This window comes from Nylanderia fulva, unplaced genomic scaffold (assembly GCF_048542155.1).
Source record: "Nylanderia fulva isolate GAGA-0341 unplaced genomic scaffold, ASM4854215v1 Scaffold17, whole genome shotgun sequence".
NCBI classification, from domain to species: Eukaryota; Metazoa; Arthropoda; class Insecta; order Hymenoptera; family Formicidae; genus Nylanderia; species Nylanderia fulva.
Genome location: NW_028189945.1, coordinates 3,750,445 through 3,769,320, shown reverse-complemented (window position 1 = coordinate 3,769,320; position 18,876 = coordinate 3,750,445). Strand labels below are relative to the sequence as shown.

Genomic DNA, 18,876 nt, shown 5'->3' with positions numbered 1-18,876 from the left:
GATTTCTCGTACATCGGATTGCCCGTATATGAACTATCTCTTGAACATACTTTAAGTGCGTGTAAGAAGCGACGAGAATCGCCGATAATTAGGGTGATCGATGCGGCATAATTTGCAACTCTAGTCGACACACATTTTTACTTCGATTCCGCGGATACCATGTCGTTATAAATCACACTCGGCACGAACTTTCTCATTAGCGTTAAAAGCTAGAAGAGTGCGCTATCTTATCTGACAATTTTGTAAGGAAATGTCGAGAATAATTGGGACAGAGTAAAATACTGATATGCACAGAGAAAGAAAATTACTCGGTTTTATATAATTGATTTATGTATACTAATTTATTTTTATATTTTATATATTATATTACAAATTATTTCTCTAACTTTCTAATTAATATACGAAAACAAACAAAGAAGATACACTCTTCGAAAAATTTTTCTGATTAATATTTACCCCGGTAAAAAATATTAATATGTACATATAGTAATATTAATCGAACATATTTTATATCTTATTGTGGTAGATATTAATATTTTTTATCGTGGTAAATATTAATCAGAGAAATTCTTATAAAATTCTTCTAATCCTATATATATTATCCCATAATTACTATGATTTTCAGGGTAAAAATTAAGAATAAATTTTCTCTGTACATTTTTTATCCAATAGTACAATTAAATATTACGAGAAGAAATATAATATTTTTTCTCTCCTCGTCCATTATATGCATGTTAAATAGACTTTGTAGGACGGTAACTAAACGTTTCTCTTTCTTTTTTATATCAATCGAGAATAGAGAATGCGCATCCGCGCACATCTGTTCGAATTCCTCGCGGTCTTTTCGCGCAGATACAGATGAACGGGAACGTGTACACACATTCGGTTTCGCTTTTCCCGATTCTCAGAGAGGCGAGAAAACAAAGCCACACGCCGCGCCGGAGAGCGACGCACTCGCTTTCTAAACGCTCGAATGCACCGCGGCAACGTATGCGGGATGAGAGTGCAACGCGTGTTCAATCGACTGAAGAACCGTCGTCGTCGCGGAGAGAGAAAAACATTCTCTAAACTCTAAACCGTTGCTATTCGTCACTTCTCCGACAAATTCTGCCAATTTGCATATTACGTTGCGCGTAATAACGCATCATCTTGCACTCGCAAAAAAAAATTCCGAAACTATGTATATATTTTTATATTCGATATGCTATTCCTTTCTTGGGAACAATCGTCAGTATTTTATATATTTATATATAGTGATATATATAATTCAAAAAATTAATATTTTAAATCTTTTTTATATATAAAATTATTATATACATTTTTTAATCTTATTCAATTTAATTAATATTTATTTTATATTGATTTACACGCACAAATTTAATTATAGGTATTATATATCACGCAAATGGATGTTTTCTCTTTAGCTCCTATTAACTGCGTATTAATTTCGCGCTGTAAGTTAAGTGCGACATTGTGCAACTGATGACTCGCTATTAGCGCGATTCTCAAGATCATTTCATCGACAATCACGTTCGTTCTGCATATGTGGACACACGGTCGGGATAAACGACGTCGAGATAAGATATGCAGTAGCGCATGTCCAATTTCTAAAATGTCGTGAATTATGGAGTCACGTAAGGGAAAGGCGCGGCGGATTATAAGACGACAGAAATTTGCCTTGTTCAATTGCCTAGCTGAAAAAACATAGCATCTTCTCGTCGATTAGTCTCGATCTCTCATGCGATTTGTATCACGCCGTTTTCTCACAGCGTAGACACATAATATATTCTGAAATACGCGTGCGATAAACTTACTTACAAATTTTCAATGGAGAATATTTTAAACTCATGAACCGTCGTAAAATTTATTACAGATAAAGATTTTCTTCTTCAAGATTTTTGAAGCGTTGAAGTTTGAGATAAAACGCTCTCTGTATATACTGTACAAATATAATTTGTTTCAAGGATAAATACGACAGTCGTAATCAGTTTATGTGCATGGATAACATTGAAAATCATTTAGCATTTTAAGACTAAATGATATGATTATGGTATTAAGTTAACCATCAAAATAATGTCCTCGTAAAATACAGGTTTTCTATAAGCCTCTCAATTATTATCTTGTTAATTGAACATATAAAAATATTTAAATTAAATATATGAGATCTAAAACAAAACTTATATATTATTTAATTTAAATACTAATATATGTTCAATTAACAAAATAGTAATTTAGTTAATTAGTCAAGCTTTTTTCAGTGTATTAAAAGCGATAAAATATTTCAAGAATTGTTTTAAAAATTAATTTTCACACGATTCCATTCTACTTCTAGAAAAGTAGATAAAACTTGACATTTGAAGAAAGACTCTTTCCAAGTTTCATGCGCGCCGACGTGATTTGATTCAATTACCCCTGTTTGAACAAGGATTGATCGATTCCGAGATCACCGTGAATTTATCGACGTCTTAATGCAGCCGTCAGTTGTTGCACACCGATTGGGAGATGCACCGCGACTTTTCAATTAACCGCAATTTCCAACTCTCGAGAAGAACCCCTGCTGGCAGCTTTCCTCAATCGCCTCCGATGCATCTGCATCACCGCGAAACTGCACCGTAAATATGATGCACCGATGAACTTTGCACTTGTTAAACTTGACTCTACGTCCGCAAAAATATAACCGTGATGCATATAATAATAGATCCGTCTCTTTCTCTCTATTTTTGTCTCTCTTCGTTCATAGAAAAATTATAATTTTCTAAATTAACGACACGTTTCATGTTCATGTTTTGAGTACTTTATACAAATTTGATTATCTATGCGTATATAAATAACATTGAATGCAAAGTGATCTCGTTAATATTTTTCCACGGTGTTGTTATGTAAAACGATTTTTCACGGAGAGAATTTTCTCTTAGAATTTACCCTGAAAATTATGGTAATCGTGAGACAATATGTTATTGGAAGAATTTTATAAAGGTTTCTCTGATTAATATTTAGCACAACAAAAAATATTAATTTGTACATAATAAAATTAATGGAACATTTTATATCTTATAGTGATAAATATTAATATTTTTATTATTTTATCCCACAAATTACCATGATTTTCAGAGTAAATTTTACAAAAAAATTCTCTGTGCGTACGCAAGACGATATATTATTACAAATCATCATAGTATACTGTTTCACAAGAAATACGTAATGTCTGCAGAATATCCCTCCGCTAAATCGATAGTGCTTTCGATATCGACATAGAAAAGAGTTTCGACTCGTTCGAACGTGCCGATCGAGACTTGGTGGTCTCTGCTACCGATTACGAGAGAGTGAAAGTGTAGTATGGTACAGGTGCTTTCGATGGGAAGCACGTTTTCTCGATTCACTCAGACTCAGTCGCACGTATAATCCCGACGAGTCCCGATCGCGCGTCTTTCTCTTTCTCTCTCGTTATTTGTTTTTTGACTTTGACATGTGCGCGTACGAGAAACATTAAATTATCCCGCCAGATCGATCACGATCGTGTTGAGAGGAATAGCGATTATTTGTTCGCTCAATTTAGTGATCTCAGTTACAGTGTTGCGAATTCACGGAGTTGCGCGAATTCTCGCGTGCGAGAAAAGGTAACGTGTTATTTTTTTTTTTTTATTCTCCGGGGAAACACTCTACTTCTATTTCTTCTGTCGTATGTTAAGGTGAAAGTCTCCCTCGAGCGTTTGTCGAGTGAATTTTGAAGGAATCGTTGTTCCGCTCGACTTTATTAAATAAATAATATTTGACGAGAAAATGAGCGTGCAGTTTAGACGTTCGGGAATGTTTTTTTGTTCTACTTGTTACGTTGCTGTTAGTATCTGGACGCATTACAATAATTGTCCCGTCTGTCAATCATCTTTCGAACCGAGAAATAATCACGGTCTACGTAATGAATTATTACGAAGAGGTTTTTTTTCTCACGTCCGTGAACCCTGCACCCTGAAACTGCAGTCAGATTACTGGATGCAGCCCGAGGCATCGTGTGCACCTGCATTTCTGTGGCCTCCATAATACTTCCCTAATATTATCTTGCCACGCAGAATTATGAAATTGTACTCAGTTTAAAGCAAATTAATTTTTTTTTTAGGAGCGTTATTTCTAGATTTTAATTTGTTACATCGTCATATAGAAGTGGCTATAAAATTAATAAAAAAAAATATATATATATATTTAATAATAATGATATAAAATATATTATTTTTATCACACTTGACGCGATTAAGCTTAGTGTAAGATCCTTGTAAATATAAAAGCGCACTAAGTTTAGTGCAAGGTTTTCGTAAATACGCAAGAGAACGCTATCCTTGAACGAAGGGGAAACTATTTGCGTTCCATAATAAAAATAGAGAAGTCCGGTTCGGGGTGTGTGGAATTTTTCCGTGAATGTCAGCGGATTTTCATGGCCGGTGCAGCTAGGCCGACTAGGATGCGCTCAGATAGCGTGTGAGAGGTGCTCGCGTTACAACGCACCCACCTAGGTCGCGTGCTCGCCCGCGCGTCACGTCTCTCGTCTCGTCTCCGCTCCGCTCATCATCTCGGAGCACGCAGCGCGGCGGCTGTCAGTTCGCATCGCGCGCTCGAGCGAGCGAGCCGTAAAAGCACTCCCAGCTGAGCGCGAGCAACGGTATAACAACGTAACGCGCGGGATACGAGCCTCGGCGCGCTGTGAGATAAGAGTAAAAGTAACGAAAATACTTTCGCGCGCTCTGCGTGTGATACCGAGCGTTTTAAACGACGTAACCGAGAGGCAGTAACGCACCCGCAGGTTAGATATATATTGCATTTCTTTGTTGTTGTTTATTCATTGCAGCTCCGAGAAATCTCTAATCGATAAAAACATAATCATCTCTTTGATGCAATTTTATTACATTTGTTGTTATATTAATTGATTTTTCAAGAAGTTCTCACATTCGTCGACTTCCCTCTTTGTGAGTTTCTTCATTTTAGTATATTTGAAACATGTGTTCTATGATGAAATCATATCTTTCATGTAATTTTATTACATTTTATTGTTATTGTTATTAATTGAATTTACAAGAAGTCTCAAATTGATCGACGCTTTTTGGGGATTTCTTAATTTTAGTATATTCGATTAGACGTGTGTTCTACGTGCTCGAAATGAATGAAAATAATTAAGATGATGAAATTAATGAAAGATCTTTATGATTCTCTCGGGAATTTTTTAAAGGTATTTAAAGAATCATTATTTTCTGCAAAAGTTCATTCGAGTAACATAATGAATGAATTGTAAGCAACAAAAAATGTGCAAATTATCTCTTTAACGCAACCTTATTACATTTTATAGTTATTGTTATTAATTGAATTTCTGAGAAGCCAAAGTGATTGTCTTCACTTTTCTTTGTAAGTTTTAATTATTTGGAACATTAGATGTGTTACGTAATGCTCTATAATGAAATTAAGAGATGTACCAGAAGTGGAGTCGATCAGTTTGGCCTCTGTAAGGCTCAATTAATAATGCCTTAATGCTCTCTCGAGTATTATACGCGAGAATTGTTTCTTAGAAAATATTTGAAAGATCTATATTACGTGTAAATATTCTGAAGTGTTCAAAAGAGTCTTTATTAATTACGAGAACTCTGAAAACATTCGGAGAATCGTTATCATTCGTGATAGATTTGAAGCTTGTGTTTGGAGTATTATTATCGCTTGCGAGAACTATTTACAAATTCTTCATTGTTCTCACGGGAGATTTGAAGATGTGTAGAGTAACTTTATTGTTTGCGACATTTTCCCGATAGTTTACGAAAATATTTCTCGAACCGTTATTACTCGCGAAAACTTTAAAGATATTTTGTAAGAAGAAAGAATTCTTTATAGTTCTCTCGGGAATATTTTTTGAAGGTATTTAAAGAATCATTATTTTCTGCAAAAGTTCATTTCGAGTTATATAATGTTTGCAAACAAGAAAAAATGTGCAAATATTTGTACAATTCTTCTCTTATCATGTACATAATTCATATTGCGTAGAATCGTGTTGTACATTCCGGATCGTATCTCAACATGTGTTTGTCACACATATGTGGCATATGTTTTCATATCTACATCAATGTCACGTGCATGTGACATTTCTTGACATTTATAGCGTGGCAAAAATAAGCAAAAAAAATTATCACAGAGTTTATATTTTCCGGAGCCGGATTTTCCATTGAAATCTCGGGACACTAAACGTGTTAATTATTCAGTGGAGCGAGCAAAGTACGATCGTATATACACATATGTATATCGTTTAAGGGCACGGGTGTTCCGTATTTATCGGAATCTATCCTTGACCGATCGCTTACGATAACGGGTAGAGGACGAAAGTCTTCTCTTTTGAATATCGTCGTGCATTCTCGGCCAAGCGCGAAACGAAAATCGATCGGAAATGCTTGAAACGTCACTTTAACGCACTCTCTTAGTCGTCCGAGCGTGTAACGAGAATGCATACGCACGTACCGGGTGACTTGAATACGTTAGTCCGTAAATCCCAAAAATATCTTTCGCGAAATTTCTTCATTTTTTAAATTCCAACTTTTTGTATCAAATATAAAAGATGTAGCGTGGAATAAAAACATCTGAATCACTCGATAATTAAACGATTATTTAGAATCCAGAAAGAGGATTCTCCAGTTTTATTTTATGTAATTTTTTTATATTTCGAATTATTAGTGCTTTCGCAGTTTATTTATTTTTAGAGAAATTAAGTTAAAAGATCGCAAAAGATCAAAAGCGCGTATCTTTCAGCGCGATTAATAAAGAAATTTCTATTTTTTTTAGTTGTAATATCTTATATGCTATATAAATGTTATGTGAAACGAATGCTTAAGATTTGATTATCGTGACATTAAAGATATCACGGCTCACCCAATGATTATCATTAACATGAGACAGGTTCGTCGAAAAACGACGTAATATATACGGATATATACGGATTGTCAATAATCAGTGACGCAGTTATTTTCGGAATTTGTACAAGATTCGATCAACTTCTCTTCGTACTTTCATTAATCACAATGTTAATCTATACATTATATTTTTTATTATATATAAATTGCTTTTTATAGAAATACAAAATGTCATTACAGCTCACCCGTGTTAATTAATAATAAATTTAAAAGGCTTTTGAATGCGTAGATATAATAATCAAATTATATGTTAATCTAAATTATTATATTAATATTCGATAAAAAAATAATAATTATAATATTAAATAAATTATAGATGAACGAAGTTATAATTAAAAGAATGCTTTGCTCACACCATAGTTCTGCTGCAATCTCAGGCATATAATTTACACGCGATTTATCGGATATTATGCGTCTTACGTTTTACACGCTATTTTTTTCCCGCAAATTACGAGTAACCGAACAGGTTCTGGTCATAAATTATTAGAGGGAAGCGCCGGAAGAGTCACTCGAGAGAAAGCGTACTCATGGACTCGATTTTATCCCGTAACCGTGACCCATCGGAATTTCATGAAATTACCGTTCGTTATGTCAACGTTGTTTATCAGCGAGATACACACGAGAGATGAGGAAATTGGATGATGCTGGCCGCGCCCAGTTCGACGTGATCAAGGTCGATTCGGAAAATCGGTCGATGGGCGTTGTGCATCCTAAGGCAAGACTGGCATTAATATGATTTAACTTACTTCTTGTCAGAGAGAAAATTATATGTATATTATATGTCACACAAATACATATACACACCGCATTTCAACCCGATAGATCTAATTCACGTGAGCGATATCATTTCTCGACGTTTTTGCACAAAGAATATTTATCTACAAATTTTCCAGTTAAGAATGCAAGTTGTTTTTTTTGTCGATGAAAATTGGATTACATTTTTCGTACAAATTTTTAATTCTTGAAAATTAAATATTTTTATAATTAAATGTATATAAAAAATTTATTCAAACACTTTGATTTTTCTATTGATCATCTTTTTATTAATTTTTTAAAATATAATTTATTTATAAAATAGGCAATTTTATTTCGCGATTTTAAATGTATGTACTTTCTGACCGCATTTTATCATTCGGCAAGAACCGAAAGTAAAGGGAATTTCTCGGAAAAATAATCAGGATATTCATAGCGTATCCGCCACGTCGTAAAGTTTATGTTGTTAAGTGCAACGGTGGTAGTATAAACAAACTTTAGACTGCAGAAATTGTAAATTGCTCACGACCAACGTGTTGTGCATCGGGATGCTAATTATATACTCACGTTTCGAGATGCAGACTATAAAACAAGCTACTTCGATTATTGCATATTACGTAAACGAAAATTTGCAATATTTACGATCTTTTCTGCAACGCACACTTCGCATCCTTTGAATTGCAGATTTATATTCACATCTCAATAGACAGTCGACTATCGAAATTCAGATATCTCTAGATATTTTTTGCTAATTCTCGAATTAAAATTTATTACATTGCGGCAGAATCTATTAAAAAATTTATCGCAGGAAGAATAAACTCTGTTTTTTTTCTTAAAATTTATTTTTATTATTTATGTTCGCCACTGAAACTTAATTAAAGTCCTCAGTCTTAGATTTTGAGTGGAAAAAAATAGCAAACTCCAGACATTGCATCGTCAAACTTGAAATGAAAGAACAAATATTCTTGATGAAAGTATCCCTTTGTGTGATTTATGGCGATAGAATGATATCGATTATCCTTGATCTCATCTTCAACTGGACGGTGGAAATAAATTGCGGCTCGCGCCTGCACAATCATCGCTCTTATATCCCGAGGAGAAAATCCGCGTTGTTACGCTTTTCGGGTGTTTGAACGTTAAATTAGCCGTTTCGGGGACAACTTTGATAAGGTGCAAGACGCCGCGAGATGAAATCTCCGTCTGCGGAGGCAGTGCTGATGATCTTCGGTGGAACCTAAATCTTTAGAAGCGCGATAATCGTGCACATTTGCTCCGTTTTAAAAGTGGAGAAAACTCGTTGCACACCGACGAGAAGAAACCCGCGTCGTAAAATATTCCCGAGCGGACTCTGTTATGACTATACAACATTCGTGCCGTGTGTATGCAAATGCGCTCTTTTTCAGCTTATTGTTGCTCTTGCGCAGGCCGCGTGATGTTACATGCGTCTCGTCGAGCGAAACAATCAATGCGTCTTTAGGATGGATGATTTGTATAGAATGGATGTTCATATGTCAGGGTGTCTAGCGGTCAGGGAAATCTGGAAATCCGGGCATTGTCAGGGAATTTTATTATTTATCTCGATTTTTTCATATTATTCTACATTTGTTTCAATAATTTGAAATTTTTTATTACATAAATATAAACTTTTTCTTGACTCCCAGCACGCTAATTTTCTGTGTTAAAAATCGATTTATCTACAGCGTGTTCGTTAATTTATATTTTCATTATGTTATTTTATTTCAATGTGTTTGATAGAGATAAAACTAAAAAATTTGATATAATATAAATAAAATAGGTGATTATTTATTATATTAAATAGTTTATAGTGACATGGTTTGTTTTCATTATCGTACATAATGCAGATTGAATTTGATTTAAATTTTTGTTTTTTTTTTACTTCCGAACCTTTTCATTATTGATAAAAATATCTCAAGGATTCATGGTTTAACATTTAATTGATTTATCATATAGATATATGCAAATTATATATTTGGAAAAAATAATACTAAAATGTCTAAATAAGTCTAAATAATACTAAAAAATAATACCAAATAATACTAAAAGGGAACGAATTAATTTCTGATCTTGGAAAATCTGAAAAAGTCAGGGATTTTTTTTTCATTAAGTCTGCTGGACACTCTGATATATAGATTACATTCGCACCCTATTCAACGAAAGTACGCGTTAAAGCTATCAATCTTTATCTATGAATAAATCGCTGTGAATAAAGGTGCTGAATTGTTGCAATCGAAGATAATTTAAACTGCCGGTCACAGGGAGAATTTTTTTTAGAATTTATCCTGAAAATGATGGGAATCAAATTTTATAAGAGCTTTGATTAATATTTATCACGATAAAAAATATTAATATATGAACGTAGTAAAATTAATCGAACATATTTTATATGTTATTGTGGTAGATATTAATATTTTTTATTTAATTTTTTATATGATAAATATTAAGATATTTAAGTATAATATTTATTGTGTGATAAATATTAAGTATAAAATTCTTCCAATATCATATTGTCCCACGATTACCATGATTTTCAGGGTAAATTTTAAGAGAAAATTTTCTCTGTATATATACAAAATAAAATAGATTAGGATGATATCAAAATTTTAAGCTGAGAATACATAGTACATGATATTGCGCATCAACAATTTAGATTATCGAAACTGGGTCAAGTACGGATCACGATTGAGCCAAACACTTTCGACACAGATAATAGAAATACTTATTATTTCCGTTATAATAATTTTTGGATTAATTATTACTTATTAATTTTTGAATTATTTAACTACTATTCATTTTTTCCAGCGTGTTTTATTGCAATTAATGCATATATAAAAAAACGTAACAATAATATGACTTACTGTCAGAGCACAACTTTGTGACATCGCCCACAAACATCCGGATTATTTCAATAACCCAGACCCTTCCCTCCAAAAGAATTCGGCCATCTGGCTTTTATGTTTTTCCCGCCGCGGTAAATGCGACTAGATTGAGTGTAAGTCGCCGACAATTGCCCTCTCCCTCCCGTCCTGCGTTTCGGTGTCGTGCGAGAAATATTAATACATTCTACTTCCTTCCGGGAGGGAGTGCAACCCGGTTCGAGTCTCCCTTCACGAATCCGTCCTGACTCGTTTACTCGATGCGTGTGGCTTGCGTACGTAAACACGCGTGATACAGGGGTGTAACTTGAACACACACACACATATACAGTACCCTCCATAAGTTTGGAGGCACGTTACATTTTACAGTTCAAGAATTGCATGACAGCGATCTGTTATAAATAACAATGTTATTTAAATATTTTACGTATTTATTTGATGATTTATTTATACAACAAATCTGCATAGATCTGTCAAAAGGATCCTCTTAATTTAAGAGAGAAATTGTCTAAAAAAATATTTTTTAATTAGATATTCGTAACGTGCAAGAATATAAATTTAATGGGATGTTTTTTATCATATATTATTTGAAATATTATTAATCGTGATACATTTTACCACATGGCAGCGATCTGTCATAAATAAAAATGTCATTAAATATTTTACGATTTATTGATAGAAAAAATCTACATAGATCGCTGCCATACGATTGTTTAATTGTAAGGTGTTTCCAAACTTATGGAGGGTACTGTATATATACACACATACGTATATGCATACATCCGTCATCCAGCCGCTCTTGCGGTCACTCGTACTTCGGAGCGCGTGGTTCAACGCGTGCGAGAGGATACAATTAGCGACCATCACACGCCGCAACGAGTTACACACAATACAATAGGTGGATGGATGCCCCGCGAAATTGCTTACGGTCTATATACGGTGGTCGGTGGTTTCATTCCATTCAGAGACAAGAGAGAGAGAGAGAAACGTCGAACTCTATGTGCTAATCCATTGTAGATCGCGACTGCAAAACTGGCTCTCCTTGACTCTCGACGGATGCATTAATTTTTTTTCTCTATATAGCTCTTTGTGTGTAAATATAAATCTATTTTAAACGACCCAATTTTCGTTCATGGTTGCTTTTATAGACTACAATGATTCTCGCGAAATTTATCTCGAATAAATATTAGCGCGATTCATATCTCGTTAAGAGTTTTCTTCTGCAAACAGATTCAAATGGGAGATAGAAAACAAGCGTTTCTTCGTCGAAATCAAATAAACACGACACGTGTTCGCTCTTTTATAATCCTGTTATCCTGTTAACTGCATGCACTTCAGCTTTGTATTGTTGTATTGGTCGGTTTCCTTCGAGTTTTGCATATGAATAACGACAAAAGAACTTTAAGATTCGCATGTATATGCGTACATACATGAGTATACATGCTTGTTTTGCAACATTTTTATCACAAGATTGTCTTTCAGAATTTTTAACAAAGTTCTGTCAGCAGCTGCTAAAATGCACATATAATATAGACTAATATATTAATTTTCACTTAATTTCAATTATACATTAAAATAAATATATAAAATAATATTACAAGATTGATGAATAGAACATATTATTGCAATCGCATCTCTAATTATTATAATAAAAACTTAAAAAATCGGATTATTATAATTATAATCCTTTTCTTTCTATTTGCATCGAAGAAATGCTGTCGATGACCAAAATCAAGGGCGGAAGTTCTTAGCGATAACTACGAACTTTAAACGTTGCACAAACGTGACTAATTCGGGTCACACACGATCATAAATTGACGTAGAAATTTTTATTCGTCGAACATGCAGCCGTCTTATGCGTCTTTTTTGTGGACTCGATGCCTTCGTAATCGCCATTTTTCATAACCAGTTATGTGAGAATGAGCGTGCTCAAATTTATCGCACACTTCCGGTATGCACATGAAATTTGTGGCAACAGATTTTTCGAGCTACCGGTGTTGAAGGTTCTGCAAAAAAATATACTCTCTCTAAAAGTATATTTATAGATATGTAGTATTGAACAAAAAAAAAACATAAGGAGAACGAAAGTTCTATAAAGTTGAAATAAGTAAAAACGCGAGATATTCCCTTTCGAATTACATATTACAAAAATGTATTTAGATAAATTCAAGGATTTTTCATATTAAATAGCTCAACAGTTTTTACAAATTTAGAATTTCTTTTTTCCTCTTCAAAAATATTGATGTATATTTTATGTCTCATTGTCAATCAATAAGAGAGATTTTCTTCATTAATTCTCTTTCTGTGAGCTTCCTTTCATGTTGTAAAACTTACATGAAGCTTGAAAGGATTTCCTCGTAAATAACGGAAAGAAATTGCGCGTTTAGGGATTAGAACGGCTTTCCCAGGATTGTATCTTGCAGGTTATATTGCAAGCGAACGGTTAATTTTATATCATTAACATAGACTTGATAGATGAGTTTGCGTGATTAATATGCGCGTTTCCCATGCGTAATACATGATTTTCGTCATGTTTATATATTCTTAACGATTATGATGACTAACGGCGAGCGCAGCCTCCATGCCGGATGGAAAACCGCTGCAATTACCGGTCATCATCTTTTAGATAGTAACCGGAAGCGGTGGCTTTATCCGATTTTACACGAGTCCGTGGAAACGAACGGCGATTTCGTAAAAATCCGAGAGCCGCGATCGCAATTACAAATCGAATAACCGCACGGTTGGCGTATGGCAACGAGTAAAAGTGATATATCTTTGAGTGAAATCATCGATGACGATGACGCGATGACAGGAAGCCGACTTTCGATTCTTCCGAGCCCTCGGGCGAAGCAGATGCGAGATCGGAGATCGTTTTCTTGGTCTCCAAGATATGAACGATCACGTGGAAAATATCATGCAAAATATCGAAAATGATCCAACGACACGCACGAATATAATTAAAATATTTTAGTCATGCAAATAGAAGGAATTTTTTTTTTTTTTTTTTTTTTTAGTGAAATTATCTCAAAATTAACTCTTCTGTCAATGCATAATTTTTTCACTTTTTACAATTAACAGTTGACAATTCTTTATAGCTTTGACAATTTCTTTATACCAGCTGCTGAGCATCGAGCATTTTTTTTATTACCTATATTTTAGAAAATTTTCAAATACATAGTTTCGATACATTTTTAACACACTGAAAATAATTTATTAAATTCAAATAAATATTTATTTTAATACTGCCTTATAAATTATTTATTTGAAACTTAATACTATTGATTTGATGTGAAAAAATATTTATTTAATATATAAGAAAATCTTTTTCAAAACAGTTAAATATTTATTTGTTTCAAATATTGATAAGGCAGTATTGAAATAAATAGTATTAATTTAATAATTTTTTTTCAGTGCATTTAAAGTTGTTTCGAATACTTGTTTTCGTTTCGACAGAAGAGTTAAATTGATTGATTGAATCGTTAGCTGTTACGATTCAAGAGATGCGATTCGACTTTTCGAATCTCTTTTCACTGTAATCATAATGTTTGACATTAAATGAGTCTATCTGTATTTCAGGTGATTACTAACGGTCTCAAGTGCGACACTGACGACGTCGACGGTTTGACAAACGGTGAGTCACTTGATACAACATTCTCTCTTTATCTTTTTTTCTTCCTCATTCATTCTCTCGTGAAGAGACGCAATCAACGAGATGACGAAATTAGATTCATTTGATGCACTCGTCGGTGCTTTAGTTTCATTGACAAAATTCCGTCGTATAAAAGAAGGTCGTCGATTTATGCGAAACAGTTCAGGACTGTACTAAGGCTGTTTGACAAGCCTTTTTTATTTTTATTATAATAAGAATTCTTATAGTAAAAATATAAATTTAATGAAGTGTTAATTATTTAACTCGTATTTTTTTTAAATATATAAATAATAATTCTTAAAGACGGAAATGTTACAAGAATCTTCTTTTATTAATTTTATTTTATTATTTAACATTACTAAAATTCACATTTTTAGTTTCTAACTCGACTTAATTATGGCCAGTATTAAATATATCTACTTTATAAAACTTATCTCTGCCAATGCTAGAATGAATCTTAAGAGCATATTAAATTATATAGATTGCTCTGTAGAAAATGTAATCTACGAGTGAAACGTTACCTATAACTCTATATTATCGTTTTAATTGAATTCTAATGTTCGAGCCCCTTCACATTTGCTGGAAATTTATGGTTAATTTACAGCTAACGGGTTTTCCCTCATAAATTAAATACGTCTCATATCGACATTTTTATACGGCGTTTATACGACGTGCGTGAATCTAATTGCTTCGCGTTAATTATATTTTGATAAAAGCACAGCTATATATTTTACCATCGATAATTGCGTACAATCGCTTGCAACATGTGCTTTGATGTGGCTTTCTCTTTTATCCTAGAAAAGATATCAAATATATTCACCCGAATCTTATAGATAAAAAAAGATCACGATCGATCATTTTTTTTTGGTAGAAATATATTTATTTCTTTTTACGAAATTAATGAAGATTAACTTTGACTTTTTAATTGTTATTTTTTTCACATGTAACATGTAGTTTACTTATAATGCTGTTGACATATTTTTTTTATCAAAAAAATATTTTCATAGAATTACGTGTTTCTTCGATTATATCCACAATTTCAAAAGTGGACTCGCAAAGCCAAATATATTAATTATAAACCTATATTTATGAATTATAATCTGTCTATCAAAAATGTCGTATAAATATAGTATATAAATTATATAATACATAAGAGCATCAATTCAGATATAAACAACTAAAGCATTCATCCATTTTACATCGAATAGATAATAAATAAATAACAGATCAAGAGACACAAGATCACATGCAAATAATTTAATATTAAAAATAATGTATGATTTTCAAATTTCCATATCGAGTCATCACGATATTTTCTTAATTGCATAATAATGTTTTCCACATGCAGTACTAAAAATCATCGCGCTCTCTAAATCGATGCAGAGTAGGGATTTTAATAACTCATTTTATACGTATATAGCACACGGAGAATTTCCCGAATAATAATGAGGATTCCGTTCTCGCGCGACTCTCCGGAGGGTGAGAAAGGGAAAGTACATTTTCCCCGTAATCATGACACGATCCATCGTCTTGCGACGGCCCTGACTTTGCCCTTCGGTCACTATCATTCCGACGAGTGTATATGAGCGAGCGAGAGCGTGTGCCTGCACAACGTTGACGATCCGGTCGCATTTTCTCACGCTACTTCAGCTGCTCCTTGCCGGTGCAATGATCTCCCTTTCGTGGTCGCACATCTGCCTGAAAATTACGTTCCGGCCCGGCTTACGCGCATTTCATCCCTCTCGTCCCACTCGTTAATTCGCGTCATCCGCGTATCTCTACGCGAACAGGACTCTCCCCCACTTTTTTCTTTGGGGAGAATTAATCCTTTGATGCATTTCGGGGGTTCAAATCATCCCCCTCGTTCCGTGTAATTTTCTTATCGCGCGAGGACGATTCGTATAACATCGAACTTTATGAATTTGGAGTAGAATTTTTTTTTTTTTTTTTTTTTTTTTGACAAAGATGTATGTGAGAATTATATACTGAAGATGTACAATTTGTAATTTTTAAGCAACGAACCGTTGAAAATGAAATTTCTCGTCAATTATCATTTCGAGGATTTAAATAGATGATGAACTGTTGCTCTTTATTTAAATTGAAGACTTGGTCATTAAAATGCGCATTTTCGAAATTAATAAGGAGTGAAGAAAAAAGTAATTAAATGTAAATATCTCATTTAAATTGTACGAAGAACGTTGCAACGTTTCACGAATATTATTCAAGGAAAAAAAGAACATGAAGAAATTTCTCTCTCCCTCATTTATTTTATATATATATATATATAATAAACGCTTGAAAATCTCTTCATTGTACTTTTTTCCCTTTACTTTTTATTATTCATTTAATCGTCTTTTTGGACGATTATTAAGACAGTTTTATAATGACTGTATTGTAGTTGATCTTTTTTGTTTGACATGAAATCAATTGCTTGTAACGATGATAAAGTTAGGTAAGCCGACGGTGAAAGCAGGAAGGAGGAAGAGAATAGGATATAACAGAATATCTTGAGTTCGCATCGCGTCGCGGATTATTAGATTATTATTATGTCATGTTTAATTTAATCCGCGATCGGCGTAACGTATAAAACGATCGAAAGCGTAAACACGATCGCGTTTACCGACGAGAGTCTAATCATCTTTCTCCTTAGGCAGGCTTCAAGGATAACCCTAATTACTGCTACAATATGCGATACGCGGATAATTTTGTAATTAGATTTTAATTGTTGATGAATATAATTAACGATTATACCGTAACCGCGAATTATGGTCTTAATTGTTACGACTTCGAGCGCCGCGCGTTTCTCTCGAATTTAGAGTGAATCCTCTTCGAGAAACCCGTGATTAAGCGAACTCGTTCCATGAAAAAAGCTAATTGTACAGAAAAAAACTCGTTTAATGGTAATGTTATCTTTTATCATTTCGCGTTTTCTTTCATTCAATACTCGTACATTGTGCTCCGTGAATCTTATTGCAATTGCCAGGTAATCTGCAACTAAATAAGGAATTATTGTTTCATGCTGAAATTTAAATAATTAGCAGAACTATTTGGAGAATCGCATTTAACACGTATTGAAAGAACCGTATATAGTTGAAAAATTTCTGTTAAATTTAACAGATATCTATTCAAGTTCAATTAACACAACATCAATATATTTTTCATTAACAAATGAATGTGTTAAATATTTAACAGAAAAATGGGGACCTTTTTTAACAAGAAAAAACACAAATTTTCCAACTGTATAAGAATTGCGGGAAAAGGAAATTTTTCTTAAGAGGAAAAATCGAGTTTACGGTAGAATGGGTTTGTTAATAAAATCGAAATTTATAGGCCATAGGAGAATATTATTTTTACAGCTTCGTAAAATCTTTGATGGATCGTATATTGAACGCCAAGACGCCGTTTACCTAGGATCGAAAGTGAGAGTTGGGAGTTTTTCCTTATCGAGAGATCGAAGAAAGTGTCGTTAAAGGATACTTCGCGATACTTTCGATTCGGATCTCGCGAGCCTCGTTATTATTTCGGGCACGCCCGTATACGTACGTATCTATACATATGTTTTTTTAATTTTAATGTCTCGGGAGCAACGTCGGTTTCACGTGGCTGTAAAAACACGCTTCGCTCCGCACGCGATTAACAGCTTTTAGCGTCGCGCCTCGCCGGATGAAATTCACTTTTCGCTCGTAAAATCCAACAATCCGGATCCGATACGGTTCCCTCGCGATGATAAGGACCGCCCACGTCGAAGGATCAATATATGCGAGCGAATGCATTTATCGAAAGTTGCAAACGCTGGATCGTTATAATGAATGAAGAAGCGGAAAAGTTTGATGAGCTTTATTCCGGAATCTATGTTGTACTGGAATCAAACTTTATCGAAACGATGTAATTTATTTGCAAAGTTACGAGTATATCTCGATTGCTTCCTCGGACTGTTTCTCAATTTTTAACTCACGTTCTTCAATTTTTAACGTCTCGATAAATTCGCTGAAAATAAAAATGAAGATTAATTATGTTGCAATTTTCATATTTTAAAATATAATTTTAAATTAAAATAATTATATTGCAATTTTAATATCATATTGTATAAGCTTTTGGATTTTGAATGAAAAAGTCAAAGGATTTATGAAGAGAAATTTTAATACAAAATTTTTATGAATTCTTTGATTTTTTGCTGAATATTCTTTTGGTTCTTTTACTAATAAAATTTACAAGTTTACGAAAAGATCGCTTTTTAACGCCAAAAATATCAAAGCAGATAGGGATATTGATAGTAAAAAAATTGCGCAAATTAGCAAATCTCGGATAAGCGGCATCTTATCTGGCATCTTATCGATTTGCGATTGTATCGCGAATTGCGAAACGTCAAATTAAAACGTAATCGCGTGTGTAGTAATATAGAAAGAGAATTATATCACCATAATATACTACGAGTTATTGAACTGATCGAAATTCAATCGTCTCTCTTTCTCCGTCCACACACACACACACACACACACACACACACACACACACACACACACACACACACACACACACACACACACACACACAAGTGCAGCAATAAAATGCCAAACATGACACGAAGCGCTCTTTTATAATCCTGTTATCCTGATACCTGCATGCACTTTGCTCGACTTTGCATTAT

The 18,876-nt window shown here is 33.6% G+C and overlaps 1 protein-coding gene across 1 annotated transcript in view; it reads left to right on the top strand.

Annotated features, from left to right (window-relative positions):
- Positions 1-18,876, top strand: part of LOC114938121 (uncharacterized) — a 44,598-nt gene that overhangs the window by 17,228 nt on the left and 8,494 nt on the right. The window contains exon 4 of the mRNA XM_029311892.2: positions 14,156-14,210. Within this exon, the coding sequence (XP_029167725.2) occupies positions 14,156-14,210 (55 nt within the window). The remainder of the gene's footprint in view (positions 1-14,155; positions 14,211-18,876) is intronic.